We start from the raw sequence: 15688 nt of genomic DNA on the forward strand, positions 1-15688 counted from the left end.
TACTTAGAAAGTCTGATTAAAGCTCATCACTCAGTTCATTTTACCCTTCTTTACAGGTGATGTAAAAAGAAAAATAGTAGGCTTATACCTTTCACATGAAGGCCTGAAAAGGTTTTATATTTTAAGAAAATGAATAAGTTATGCTTTCTCTTTACATAAATGCAGGTGTTGTCAGTCCCTAATATTATGATTGGAAAAGCAGAATTAATGAAATTAGGTAAGTGTCCAGGGGGCTGAGCAATTTGAGAGAGGAAGAAGTTTTTAGGCAGATGAGTCTTCAACACTGCCGGATTAAGGTGTTTAGACTCAATATACATCTCTCAAGATTCCCAAGTCTTCAAGCAAAGCCAGGGAAGCCTGAACTTGACATTGTTGAAATTTCCAGGTTTTGAACATTTTGAGCATCAGTTAATACTTTAAAGAGTCCATACTACTATACAATCATTTCAGTCGGTTTTGACACAAGCTGCGAAACTCATACATAAAGTCCTAGAGTCACTATATGATTTCTCATCAGATGCATAATGGACTCCGAGGTAGGGCTGGAGTTTGAACCTTGGCTTTTGCCAGTTTGCTTGTTATTTGAAACCTAAGCAGGAATGAATCTAGCCTGAAATAGAAGACAAAACTCACACCCTTTCAGAACTACTTTCCTTTTCTTTTACAATACCCTGTCTCCTTAGACATCCACCTTTTGGAGGTAACCATGCAAATTCTCCCATCTGTGGAGGAATAGGGAAAAGAATTCATCCACATAATAAAATTACTAACAAACCCCTTTTATTGGAGAAAACTGATAAAAAATAAAAAAGTAAGGGTTGCTCCTGTAAGAGTGTTGCCAAGTTTACAGAGGTAGCAAATACCATCTAGCACCAATTTTTAAACTCTCAATTCTCTACATTCCCCTTGCTTACAGCAGTCCCCCTTCCCACCCACTGGATAAGGGAACTTCACACCACCTGGTTTACAGTATCAAAGTGACAGCCTCTAATATACACACACTACAGATATTATTGGGTATCAGACCTCATACATACTATAATCTTAGTGGAAATACATATGGGCCAGGTCTTCAGTTAGCTGCTATGCTCCTATCACTTTGATGAACAGAGAGATAACCCCAGGGTAAAGAGTTTGTTCAGGTGTGCCCTTCATATGTTTGCTAGCTGTTACCAAAAAAAAAAGACATCTTATTTCTTGCTAGTCAAATACACATTTCAGAGAAATCTGGACCTTCTCTGTATTTTACCAAAAAAATAACTATTTCTCTCCTCTTAATTTTTATGTTTGGTACACAACCCATTCTTACCCACCCACCCCATTCACTACTAATGTAAACAAAAAAAACCTGATGCCTCTGTATCAGGTTTTGGACATATGAAAGAAATCAACATACTGTTAAAGAATTCTGGCTCAGTCTAGTATAACACTTCAAACATTTTAAAAAGCAGCAGTTAGCAATCACATATGTCTCATGTGAATCAGTGCTGTAAGTTTTACTCCCAGATCTTCATTATATTCTATCAATCTACCCTACAACATAAAGTATAGCTTTGATCCTGATTTTGTAACTGGTCTTGAAAAATGGAAGAGACTGAATATATTTAACGATCTCAGCAACACTGAAAAAAAATCTTCTAAGTCTCAGTTACCTAAACAACATTCATGTGCAACAGACGGCCTTCGCTGCTCATCATAAGATTTACCACGATGCAGCTACAGTTCTCCTGTGATGCTGATGGGTCATTCAATATTCACTGGGGTTGAACAACTTTGCCATAACCTCCTCTCCCAGCATCATAGTCCTGCCGATATTCATCTCGGACCTGGATTGCGTGGGGGGGGGGGGGGGGGGAGAGAGTGAAATATTATAGCATTCCAGAAAGTAAACTATTGCACAAGAGTTAATATACAATACCAACAAGGCAGTTAACATCTGTCCCAGTTAACAATAGTCCAGGTAATACACCCCAGTACAAGCTGTATAACATTTAGGAAAATTAGTGACAATTTCCTTCTCTACTTCATTTCAGCAATAGCTGAAGTGCAGCCTGCACAATTTGATATATCAGCATACAGCTGTCATCTTCTTTAATAACCCCCACAAGGACCCTCCTCCTATCAAGATGGACCATCCCATCTTGGGACCTGTAATCTACATGATCTATCCTACACACCAAAGATAAAAGCAACTGCTATCTACTCCAATTTAGGCAAGTTAGGTGATGTCCCATGGTTCTTGGCAGGCTACAACACAGCTCTTAGCTGGGTAGCTTTTATGCTTGCTCTGCAAGTACCATTTCTCTTCCCACAGCAGCTGAACACAGGCTCCAATGTAACTTGAATACCAAGAAAAGGAACATAACATAAGGTTTTATTCTTGGTGGGTAAATATTTCAATTCATTATATAATAGTCTCTTAGATGTGATGAAATTTTACTCTGGCCATGGAAGTTAGTAAAATTAAAGTTAACTACTAAGTGGTCACTTAAAAGTGAGGATTCAAGAAACATCACTAATTTCACCAGCAAACAGTGAAAAACAGATTGTGGAACAACTTACCTGACCCCCTGACCTTCCACGACCATACTGTCTGCCCTCTTTAAAACCTGCATCCCAATCTGTCCTGATGATCCTATCATCAAGCCGTGTCCCATTGATGTATCTCATTGCATTTTCAGCATCTCCTCTTGAGTAGTATCTTAAGATTATGTTAAAGAAAGAGGTTCAACAGTCTTTCAAACTTATAAGTATTCAAATGCAATGATCTCAACAAATATTAGATTGACTATGACTCATTACTGGGTTAGATTTTAAAAATCAATTCCTTTTTCACAAATCAAATCAAATCACCTGTGTGATAAATGTCAGTAACCCAGGATTGTTAGGAATGCTATGAAATATCAGATTAATTTAACCCTATGCTTTGCAAAATAAAAATTAAACTATTAACTCAAGAAGAAACAAGCACCCACCTGGGTGCTGCATTCCATTTGAAGTTATCCCAATAAAGTCAACAGAAAAATCAAGTAGCCTCAAAGAGTCCAGAATTTAACCTAGTTGAAAAGGACAGGTTTGCAGGATTACTAAAAAGAATTTTACATGAATGTTTCCCTTGTATTTAATGGAAATTCAAGACAGTCACAAAAAAAGAATACCCAGGATCTGTCTACCTAGGCATTTATGATATATTTATCTCTGTGATCAGCATCTAGAAGGTGTTTGATTTAGTCACAGAAAAGATGAGTTCGTTATTAAGTCACTTCCAACACTACCTGACAGAATATCAGATTTTCCATACCACACAAATATACTGTCAGATCCCAAATAATTAAAACAATGCGACTCCCCCAACATCCTTTTTTAGACTATTTTACAGTCTACTAGATCTCACTGTTAGAATGCCTATCAGGGAAAAGTTTCCCTTTTCTTCACCCAGTTGTATATCATTCCTCCTTGTTATACGCTACAGACACTAAAAAGCAGGACAAAATTGGAGATCTCAGATCTAATGTTATGTTTGTAAAAATATGTTCTTATAAAATACAAGACCATTAGAAATATTTCCATGGTTTTTTTATTCAAATACAAATAAATTTGTAAACACACACCCACTGTATTATTACAGTATTTGCAATCCAAACTGATTTCTACTAGTGAAAAGTGCTAGACAAGAACTGGCTCTTATGAGTACCTGAAGTATAGCCCAGTTGAGACAAATGTCAAACAGTATACATAGTTAAGAGTAAATTATAGTTAAAAGATTTTTAATTCTGATTTTGTAATCCTAAAAAATAGTAACAAGTCTTTTACATCTATGATCTTTAACCTGACAATACCCCTTCCAACAATTTTGGGGGCCTGAAGTTAACCATTTTATTCAAATTGATATGAGGAAACAAAGTTTGGCTTCTCAAGCTTCCTAATCATACATGGCACCCTTATGTACTCTACATAAGTCAGCTTCTTTCTTGTACTACACTGCCCAGAACAGTGACCCAGTGCCCTGGAGAGAGGGATTAGCACAAAAATACCCAGTCTCCCATCAGGAGCACAGTTCAGTCTTATCTGCACTGCAAGGCCAAACTGTGTTTTAACTCGGTTGGTTATTACATTGTAATTGTACCTACAATAGGAACAAAGCCAAGCCTTTACAACTCTTTTACTCTGGTTAGGGTTGGCTAGATTTTGGCTTCCATACCCACTGTATAGATCACAGGTTCTCAAACTGGGAGTCGGGACCTCTCAGGGGCTCATGAGGTTATTACATGGGGGGTCATGAGCTGTCAACCTCCATCCCAAACCCCCTTTGCCTCCAGCACTTGTAATGGTGTTAAATATATTTTAAAAAGTGTTTTTATTTTATAAGGGGGTCGCACTCAGAGGCTTGCTATGTGAAAGGGGTCACCAGTACAAAGGTTTGAGAACCACTGGTATAGATGTTTTACTTTGCAGACAAGGATACTCAACAAAACAGAAGCCACAAGCAGTTTTCTTCACTTTGTCCAGGCCCATAATGATTTTCTTTATATCCCCACTTTTACCAAACAGTTCATAGATCTGCTCTTCTGTTGTATAGAAGGAGAGATTCCCCACATACAGGGTGCAGCTCTTTTTCAGCAGTCGCTCCTGGTCATATCTGTTACCCTGAAATTTCAAACAGTAAAAACCAACATTTAGACTCCACTCCATTCAATATCTTCAACAGTAAAGTGGAAACATGTGGGATGAGTTGATCTGCAACACCGTAACAGTATTGGGAAATATTTCAGATAAGAGGCTGAACAAACACACTAGCCCACAGATGCCCATTTAAAAAAAAAAACCCTCTAGCCCTTATGGTTATAAAGATAATCTTCCAAAAATGAACAGAATAGACTGCAAGGCACTTTTCCAAGTTTGCAGAAAGCATCAGTACTTCTGCTGCTCGGAGCCTTGCAAAGCAGTTCCAGAGTGAACTGACACAGAATCCTGTTTTCACTGCTTTTAGTCCCAACTGCCAAGCAGCAGCAGAATGGGCCAATTTCACTCTGCTGCTTAGGAGCAGCAGAAGAGCCAGTGGAATTATTCTTTGAGAAATAACTCAAAAATGAACTCTGGGATAAGGAATAGACTAGGGAAATTACACCCACATCAGAGCAATCAAGAGACTGTGAGAAAACTAAAGTAGTAGAGACATCCCAGCCGCCCTCACAGGGCAAGCAGCTCAAGAACAAGAGGGAAAACAGAATGAGAGTGCCCCTTGTCTCCTCCAGGAGCCACTGGGTCTTGTGGGTGTATAGTTTTTCGGATAAGCAGACATCCAGTAGCTGGATGCCATAAAGAGACTGGCCAGCATGCCCCTTGTCCAGCAGCCAAGGTCAGCTTTCCCCTGGTCACTACATCTGGACAGCAGAGATTCAGCTTTTTAATCAGTTTGTGAGGAACAGTTTACTCCTGTAGGCCCACGGGCCACATCTGGCCCACGGAACCCTCCTGCTCGGCCCCTGAGCTCCTGTCCTGGGAGGCTAGCCCTGGCCCCTCCCCTGCTGTTCCCCCTTCCCCACAGCCTCAGCTCACCGGGCACAATGTTCTGGGCATCGGGACTGTGAGCTCTTCCCGGGCAGCACAGCTGTAGAGCTGGCCTGACCCAGTGCTATGGGCAGCACAGCTGTAGCATCACCAGCCACAGGTGCTCCAGGCAGCACAGTAACGGGGTAAGGGGGATTGGATGGGGGCAGGGGAGCTTGGGGGGGTGGATAGGGGTCGGGGCGGTCAGAGGGCAGGGAACAGGGGGACTTAATGGGGGCAGGGGCCCCAGGAGGGCAGTCAGGAATGAGAGGAGGAGTTGTATGAGGAGGCCGGGAGGCAGTCAGGGGCAGGGGTTCCAGGGGCAATCAAGGAGAAGGGGTGCTTGGATGGGGCAGGGATTCTGGGGGGGGGGCACGTTCAGGAAGGAGAGGAGTTGAATGGGGGTGGCGGTAGGTAGTCAGGTGTGGAGGGTCAAGGGGCAGGGAGGGAGGAATGGGGCAGGGGTCCCATGGGGCCATCAAGGGACGGGGTGGTTGGATGGGGGCGGGCTACGCCTGGCTGTTTGGGGAGGCACCGCCTCCACTAACCAGCCCTCCATACAATTTCAGAAACCTGATGTGGCCCTCAGGCCAAAAAGTTTGCCCGCCCCTGCTGTAGCTGTTGGGCCCTGCACGTAGGGGTTACCAGCAACCTAATATTTCCACCCTCCTCTTCCCCACATCCCCATCTTCACACCCTGCACGCCAGAACCGATCCCGCCACGCCCAACCCCCTTCCCCGCCTCCCACGTTCCTATTTCCCCCACACACCTCCCCATCTCTCCCCCGCCCGCCCCTCCAGGTCGCCGGCCCCACGCCCCCGCCCCTCACCCGAAAGTGCTGGTCCCGGTACTGACTCAGCTCCACATAGGAGTCGCTGCGCAGGACGCTCAGCATCGCTACCGAGCACATGGCGGACGGGCCCCGGACAGCGCCTCGCAGAGGCCGGCTCCGGCACGAGGCAGCCAACCACCCACCAACACCGACTCAACGCTCACGGACACGCTGGCTACTGTGTGAGCACGTGACCTAGCACCCTACGTCCCTCCGTATCCATCAGCTCTGAGCGGCCAATCATAGTGAGGATCATGGTAAAAGCAAGGCCGCCTACTCTCTCCCGCCCCGATGGTAGCAGCCAATCCCTGAGGGGATTGTGTCCTGTCTATCTTCTATTGGCCTCCTTAGCCTAGGGCTATTCAGCCAATCACCGCGCTGGATTCCACACGTGATGCGGTTCCTCCTCCCTGCTTGCGGCTGTCGGCGTCGTGCCGCAGGATCTGGTGCCGAGAGATGGTGCTGCGGCGCCTGCTCTTCACGCTGCTCAACAACCCCCGGCTCATCGAGAAGCTGTCGGAGTCGCGGCCGATCCGCGTGGCGGCCCAGGTCACTGCCTCAGCCCTGACCCGGGCCCAGCTTGGGGGTCGGGCGGCGGCGCGGCGCTTGCTGCGGGAGGGGGGCCTGGCCCGCCTGCGGGAGACCTTCCTGCGTGAGCTAAAGGATGGGGCTCGGGCCCGGGCCCAGGACTGGCCCCGACCTCCTGGGAACAGGCGGGACGGGAGCGGACGCGGAAGCCAGTGAGAGGGCGGGGAGGGAGCGATTCAAGCCCCCGGACCTTCCAGCCATGGACGGGGGATTTGCTCTTCCCCAGCCCCACCAACGATCTGCGGCCAGGAGGGCTACGAGGAGGCAGCGGCGAGCCAGGGCCCGTTCGCCCCACCCGGACGGTAGCGGCTCTCGCCAGCGTAGGAGTAGCCGGCAGCGTTGAGCCCACCCAACTCCGTGCGCTGGGTCACACGCAGTAACCAGGCTCTGCGTCCTTCGTTGCCCGTGAGATTCGCGCCGTCTGCACAAGCAGTTCTGCTCAGCGTGCTTTGTTTAAAATAAACACGTCTGCATAGTTATATTTCTTTCATTTCCCCACAAAATACAGTGCAGGCATCACATGCCCTATGGCAGGCCTTTGCTGCTTGACCAACGAATTAACACAGATTCAGATGGAAAGAGGTCAATGGTATTTGCTACTGGGAACCTCTGATTTTAAAAAATATGGTGGTGATTCGTTTGGTCTTTGTTTTTATAAAGTGGAATGGTGTAAATAAAATACCATGGATCCCAAGGTTTGGAACGTGGCATCTGAGTGATGGGGGGAAAAGATATAAAATCTTCTGGCCAGTGGTAGCATTTAGTTGGACAAGGTTGGTGAGGTAGCATCTTTTATTCAACCAACTTAAGTTTTGAGCTATGCAGAGCTCTTCAGTTTAGTAGTAATATACATGACGACTAAGATTAATGATCTAGCAGTATAAATCATGACGTGGATTAAAATCAGTTGGTGAATGGGAGTTGAGCTCTAGGAGTTGATCTATTTTTAATCCATAGAGGAGTTTGTAATTTTAAGCCTCTTCAGTTAAAATTTTATAAATATCATCTGACTTTGATAGACCAGTTGTAGTATTCTAAATAAAATGATCCTGCTGCATGCAGGGTAGATTAGGAAGGAAAGACAAGATTGTTAGGAGGCCTAGTTATGATAGTATAGATGGCACCTAACCACCTGCAGGAACAGCATCTGCCACTTTAAATGGGGACAACAGATGATCTAATTGGGCCATTGGGTCAGCCGAGAAAGATGGACCTCCCTGCTGATGTCCCTGTAGCCTCTTGCCAGTCATTCCAAAGCAGTGATTCTCAACCTATTTACTATTGTGGGCCGCATATGCAGCTTTCTGTGTATTATGTAGGCTGCATCCACACAATATATATGCTTCCTGTACATCCGAAAAAAGGTTAGTATTTGTTATGACAGCAATACAATTCATATTGATGTCGTCTTTCATTTCAACACTGGCAAATGTCTACCAAGAACATTTTTAATTAGCAAAATAAGTCAGAACCTTAACTGTTAAAATTAATTCACTGTAAGGGTGGCATGGCACGATGTATTGCCACCTTCACAGCAGCGCAGAGAGTAGGCGGCAGAGCCTGCCTGCAAAGATAGGGAGCCCAGCCTAGTGTGGGGTTGCCCCCCAGCCAGGGACTGGCCCACTACCCTCTCAGCCAGGGGAACCCCCCCCCCAACACTGTCCCTAGAGCATCCAGACACACACACACACCCCGGAACACTGGGTTGGCACGAGTGTCTGCCTTGCAGAGAGACAGGGTACCCTGTCCAGGGCAGAATGCACTCTTCCCCCCCCCTCCCCTGGGGACTGCAACCTCCAACATCCAGTCCCCCACCTAGGAACTGCCCTCAGCAACTGCATCCAAACCCCAGTGTGCCTCCAAGCACTCACCCCCACCCCATTCATGAACTGTCCCAGTATCTAGCCCCCCCCCCCATCCAGGGACTCATCCCCGCCACCAGTTCCCCCATCTACAATCTGTCCCCCATTCACCAACTGCACTCCCCTCCCCACAGCCCTAGCCCCCGGCATCCCCTCCCTGTGGCTCTAGTCCCCTGCACCCCCCTTCTCACTGGTCTCTTACCTCAGCTGCAAGTAGCTCAGCCATTCTGCCGGCCTGCTGCTGCAGTCCTAGTGCCTGGGAGCCTGCTCTAGTTGGGGTCACTGGACCTGCAAGCCTGCAGGGTGTGGGGGTGCTGAGCACCCTGACTTCCTGCTGATGCTGCTGGGCCCCAGACTGCCAGGGGGAGGAGGGACTGATGCTGCTGGGCCCAGTCCTGTGGAGGGGGGGGGGTTGATGCTGGGCCTGATCCTGCAGCTCTGTGCGTGGTGCAGGTGCCCCTCCTGCCCCACCCTAGTTACAGCCCTGAGGATGTCACATTGGCCCCAATTGTGTCGCTGCAAGCAGGCCACAGGTTGAGAACCACTTTTCCAGAGTGTGGGAGAGACTAAGGATCCTATTATATTTTTCACTGACCAAATTAAAAATTACAGGGCCCTAATGAAAATACATTAGGATACTAAGGTCCAAAAAAGCACTTATTGCATTGTGTTGAGAAATGGTCCTATGGGGTTAATGTCATATTTTTAACTTGGTAGGTGGAAAACATAGGACCCTAATACTTCTCGTTGCTTTTGTAATGAGATTGCTGTTTGACCTTAATATTGCCATGCATTCCTCTGAGAGCAATGTTATATGTTAAACTGGTAGATTACAAACATAATAGCATCATAGTATTTTACTATAGTTCAGGGACTGCCCTGTTGGACCCCAACAAGATCCTACATTCCAGTGAAGGAAGTGTCAAGGTCATGCTGGACTCAGACCTCTCTCTGAGACTCCTCCATATCTCCAAAGCCCATCACCAGTTAACCCCACTATGTCCTTTAAGTCTTCTACTTTGACCTGTTGACCCCAGTCTTCGCTCTACCAGTGAGTGCAGCTTTGATTGATTACTTGTCTACTTCTACAAGTGGCCCTATGTTTTGTCCCACACTGACTCCTGTTGTATTAATTTAGGTAGAATATATGGGCTCAAAGTGTCAAAGGCATTAACGACCTAGTCACTGTTGTTAAACAACATTGGTATACAGGATTTGGTATACAGCGACCTCAGCCTTCCGGTACTATGGCAGACACATTAGGAAATTCATGCCAAAGACTGTGAATTTATTGATTGAACCACACAAACGGAAAAGAATCAAAATGAGGCAAAGAGCATTGAAACTGAAATTGATTAATTATTCAAAACAAACAGTCAAACCCTATCAAAAAGAGTGAATATTGGTTAAAGTTTCAGTCAAACAGTCGCTGATGGGGAAGAAAGGGTTAGTTCTTTGAATATCTGTCCCTATGGGTGTGCCACATAGGACACGTGCATGCCTGTGCATTCTTGACCAGAGATTTTAAATAGCTGTATCTGGAGGTCTGCCTATGCACAGAGCAGTGCCTTCTGCTCCCATGCAAGGGCATGTAAGAAGACACCAACCTGCTGCCACTCCATTACCTTCTCAACTGTCTGCAGCTCAAGCAGGAGCAGCTGTGGTGTCCACTGCTTTCATTTACTTCCCGCCTTTATTTCCTAGTAAAAAATTTTCTTAGTTGTAGTACAATTAGTGCTTGGAGGGGTCCCCCCCATCTTCTTGTCCCTTTTGTTCTCTGGCACTTCCCTGTGTTACACTTAAGTCCCTGGGGTTCAAGCCTTGCCAGGCCTGTCACAGGTCTTTTCCCACTAGTGATGGGCACTCTAGTTGTCTCCAGAGTCTTGGAGAAACTCACGTACCATTGAAGTGTAAAGTTTGCACAGGATTCAAAGATAGGGCCCACAAAGATAGATAGGATAGGCTGAAGCTCCTCCTAATGGAATGTGTCCAAACTCCAATGGAGTCCATTTCCCCAACCCATACCCCATACATCTTTGTTAACCTCTTAGAATGCTCCAGTGACTTCTGGAGCTCCAAGGGCAGTTCCAGAGATGAAGCCCTCCAAAAGAAGAAAGCACCTCGCTCCTACTTAAGATTCTAGAAAGAGGAATGTTACCTCATAGAGCTGACTCTCAGGAGATCTTGCATCCCACAATGGGTATAGTGGCTCCAGCTGATGCCAGTACTGAAGCCCCGATACTGCCTGAGAAGCCCCAAATGGAGAGCCTTCAGCCAAACAACACCCAGAAGCCCCTACCTTAGAACCATCTGACACCTCCAGACACCAAGATACAGCTAAAACCAGGGCCTCTTCGACTATCCCAAGGGTTAGAGAGACCATCCAGACCAGCACCTGGCTCCCTCCCCAGTACTGTCCTCTTTGGAACATCAGCACTGTGAGCACCAACATAGTCTCATAATCAAGTATCAGAGGGGTAGCCGTGTTAGTCTGGTTCTGTAGAAGCAGCAAAGAATCTTGTGGCACCTTATAGACTAACAGATGTAGCAATGAATGAAGCCAAGTCAGTCAGTCTGTTCCGGTGGAGTGCCCCTTGTGGGGGTTTTCCACGTCCTTTTATTATAATGGTTACATAAATCATTCTATTATGTGCATGTGCTAACATAAGCCAACTACTTCGCTTCATTTCTCACAAAAGCCAAAGACTAAGCTGAAGGGTAAACTCGAGTATAAGTCAGAAAGTGTAGAAGAGTTGGAGCTGGGAGTTCAAAGCCAAAGCATAAGCCAAAAGGTAAGCCGAACTCACAGTCAGGAGGTATAGCCAAAAGTTGGAGCTGGGCATCTGAAGCCAGGATAGAACTTGGACAGGGATAGAGGCAGGGAGATGACCAACCGCAGCTGGAGGTATGGAACACGTTGGTGGTGGTTTTATAAAATAGGCTGCAGCCACTCAGGCACTGTGATTAATCAGGAAGTTCCAAGGCAGTGCAGCTGGTCCTAGCTGCCCTGACCGCTGACACCATTCCACCACACTTCTCTTGGAACGTATCTTGGGGAGGACTTTCCAGAGCTCAGAAGATGCCCTAGGTCTCTCGGGCACTAATACTGTTGGGGAGCCTTCTATCCACCTCCACAGTGGGCTTACTGGATCCCCTGGAAACATTATGGCAAACAATTTTACAGGATAGTATCTCAGAAGAAACACCAAGAAATACACTTGCTGATACCACAATAGTCACAGGCATCACAAGATTGCCTGCCAGTACCATGTGTTCCCTCAGTACCTGAGGCAACCCAAGAGGCGCAAGACTCACCAAATGAAGAAGGTTTGCTCCCTTTGGCTAAATTCTCCACAGATGAGGCAATAATGACATCACTGCCATCCTATGCAGATGAGTTTAGGGCCTTCCAGGACTTAATGAAACATTGGGCAGAATCCCTCCAGATTCTTTCAGAGGAGGTCCAGGAGTCTTAACATTCTTTGGTGGACATTTTACATATTACTCACCAGGATAAGATCCCCCTACCCATCAATGAGAGACTGTTGACACCTGCACATACTGGCAAACACCTGCCACTATTCCACCCACTTGGAAATAGTCAGATAAAAACTATTACATTCCAGCCAAGGGAATAGAATACTACTATTACCATCCCACCCCCAACTCCCTGGTGATAGATGTGTTCAACAAAAGAAATCATCAAGCACTCTCCAGAGCCTCCCCTTCCAAGAACATCCCCTTCCGCTCATGACCTAGATCTCCTGGATAGGAAATGGTATTTGTCAGCAGCTCTACAATATCAGGTTGAGAACTACCAGTTCTTGATGGCAAAATATTATTTTAACAGCTATTAACAGTTTACTCATTTTATTGAACTGCTGCAAGAGCAAAGGGAACAATTTCAAGTCCTCATTTCGGAGGATCCATCGCCTCTCTGCAAGCCACTCAATGCCGCTGACTAGGTTTCACAATCCTTACCCACTACAGTAGTTATGCAGCGAGCATCTTGACTCTAATATTCTGGCCTTCTGAGGGACGTGCAAAATAGTGAGGAAGACTTCCCCCTTGAAGGGCCAAAGCTCTTTAGCAGTGATACAGACTCCTCGCTCCACACCCTTAAAGATTTGAGGGAATATTGCAGTCACTGGGGATATATGTACCTGCAACAAAGAGACATTTCAGCAAGTTTCAAACAACACGGTTCTCCTGACCATTCCAGTATCACCTGCAACAGATGCACACCAGATCTGTAGAGCACCCTTGAAGAAGATCCAAGCCAAGAAAAGGGGATAACCATCCTCTAAGACCACCATTTTGACAACCTGGTTGAGGGCATCAAACAACCTCTCCCTCCAGCTCCTCTGCTGGACCATTCTGTTATCTCTTCTCTCCCCCCCCTCCCCCCACCTTTTGGACACCACCTGTTCCACTTCCTACCTGCTTGGGAGCTCATCATCTCAGATAAGTCATTTTGGGACTCCTTTCATGAGCAGGAAGTCCAGTCCCTCCTGCATCTTGTAGCCCATAGGGCATTCACTGGTTTATCTTCAGTATATTTAGCTGCTTTTATTATATTCAGCTGTATTGTAAGAAACCTACAGGTGGCCAATGCCAAGTGCCCCAGAGGGAATTAACAGAATGGGTAATCAAGTGATCCATCCCCTGTTGCCCATTCCCAGCTAGGAAACAGAGGCTAGGGACACCATCTCTGGCCATCCTGGCTAATAGCCATTGATGGACCTATCCTGCTTTGGGCTGACAGGTTGGCCACAACATCTGTTGATTTGGATCTCAACTCACCTCTCCAGAGACATCATCTGGTTGATCTGGTCAGGTCCTTCTTCTTCACTGGTCTTTCTGAGCACAGCTGGATAGCCTGTCTCATCTTGCCAGGCTAGGCTAACAATTAAAGTAGGACCTGCTAGGGCTCGGCCCCAATTATTACGCCACCAACAATGCATGAGGAAAAAAAAATCTGTCAAACTTGACAAAGCTGTCACCTTATCCTTATCCTTTAAATCCCTCCTTAAAACATAACTTTGCTTACAAATCATTCCTATCTAGTATTGGTTAGGCGAATGACATCTTCCCAACTACCCACACCCTGTTTGTCCATATGTCACATTCCATTTGACACCTAAACTACAAGCTTTCTAGGGTAGGACCTATATTGTTTGTTATCTTTCTGTATGCTGTCTAACAAAATGGAGACCTGATTCCTCTTTGGCGTTCTAAGGCATTATGGTAATACAAATAACAATAACGCAAAGATCTTGATATGCATACAGAAATCACTATAACATTCATTTTTACTGAAGCAGAAAAGTCACACCTTTCAGTGAGACTTCAGGTTAACGACAATCACTTGACATGTCACCTGCCTTGTGCTGGAAAAATTGTGACACATCTCTGGTTTAATGGATCCTGGTCACATTGCTTATTGACACCCCGGTAGAGTGCTAGAGGACTGCTTTATAAAGTGATTCCCTGGAAAAATTAAAATAAAAAAACTGACCACAAGGAAAACTGCACTAGAAATCTGCTAGTAATAAATGTGTTTAAACATGGTAATAGCTTTCATAGTGTTCATCGTAGTCTGGGAAGGGCCTGTGTCAGCCCCAAGCTTTAAAACACAGTGACTAGTAGGCATTAGTTTCCTCTTTGAATTGTGTCATTTTATATAATTTGGTTATTTTCACTTACTGCACATTTCTTGTCTTTTAAGAGATCTTTTAAGCTTCCATCTCAAGAAGATGCATTCTATTTTTTTCTCGTTTTCCTACTACCCTCACCACCATAGTCTCGGAGCACCTTGGGCTGCTATTCAAGTCCAGTTTAATATTAGTAGCAGCATAATTACCTATTTCATACTAATATCCATATAAGACCAAATCCTGCAGGCTTAACCAAGTCCAAGCTTCCAGTTCAGTCCTGTTGAGTTCTCAGTAGCTATGTCAGAATTTGTTCCTTAGACAAACAGATTAGTTTTGACACATTCTTAGATGTGAATGGGTTTTTAGTAACATAGCGAAATACAAGTGAAAAAGCTTATTGGTGAATATACCTGTGATGTTTCACTCCATATGTTTATGGAAATATGCTTATGAGTGTAAATATAATGTAACTGGAATATGATGTATGCAAAAGGGCTCTTGTAAGGTATCAGCCTGTGGGTAATGAAGAATGAGCTCTTACAATGACATGCAATCATGTCACCTGGTACTGAAATCCATCTTAAACCTGGTGCTTTTCCATTTAGGAGGGGTGGGGACTCCGAGAGACAAAAGATTCCCACCTTATGCCAAAGGTGTAAAAGGGGGTGGAACAGAACAAAGGCATCCAGTCATGAGAAATCCTCTAGTTACCACCTGAGCTGGAACAAGGACTGTACCAGGGGAAAGGCCTGGGCCCAGACTAAGAAGGAGTCTAGTCTGTTAAAGAAGCTTATTGGAACATCTCTGAAGGTGATAATTACCTGTATTCAGTTTCTTAATATATTAGGCTTGGACTTGCGTGTTTTGTTTTATTTTCCGTGGTAACTTACTTTGTTCTGTTTGTTATTACTTGAAACCACTTAAATCCTACTTTTTATACTTAATAAAATCACTTTTGTTTATTAACAAACCCAGAGTGATTAATACCTGGGGAGCAAACAGCTGGCCATCTCTCTCTATCAGTGTTATAGAGCATGGACAATTCATGAGTTTACCCTGTATAAGCTTTAAATGGATTTGGGGTTTGGATCCCATTTGGGTGCTGGGTGTCTAGGTGCTGGAGAGAGATGATCTGCTGAGCAGTTTTTGGTTAAAGTCTGCAGCTTTGGGGGTGTGGACCAGACCTGGGTCTGTGTTG

The 15688-nt window shown here is 45.4% G+C and overlaps 1 protein-coding gene across 1 annotated transcript in view; it reads right to left on the reverse strand.

Annotated features, from left to right (window-relative positions):
• NCBP2 (nuclear cap binding protein subunit 2) overlaps nucleotides 1-6657 on the reverse strand; it is a 7050-nt gene extending 393 nt beyond the window's left edge. The window contains exons 1-4 of the mRNA XM_039489846.1: nucleotides 6381-6657; nucleotides 4466-4647; nucleotides 2563-2701; nucleotides 1-1826 (exon numbers count right to left, since the gene is read on the reverse strand). The exon at nucleotides 1-1826 is cut by the window's left edge and continues 393 nt beyond it. Coding sequence (XP_039345780.1) covers nucleotides 1755-1826; nucleotides 2563-2701; nucleotides 4466-4647; nucleotides 6381-6461 — 474 coding nt within the window. The 5' untranslated portion in view covers nucleotides 6462-6657 and the 3' untranslated portion in view covers nucleotides 1-1754. The remainder of the gene's footprint in view (nucleotides 1827-2562; nucleotides 2702-4465; nucleotides 4648-6380) is intronic.
• Nucleotides 6658-15688: the final 9031 nt, after the last annotated feature.

The sequence above is a fragment of the Mauremys reevesii genome, linkage group 9 (genome assembly GCF_016161935.1).
Source record: "Mauremys reevesii isolate NIE-2019 linkage group 9, ASM1616193v1, whole genome shotgun sequence".
Classification (NCBI taxonomy): domain Eukaryota; kingdom Metazoa; phylum Chordata; order Testudines; family Geoemydidae; genus Mauremys; species Mauremys reevesii.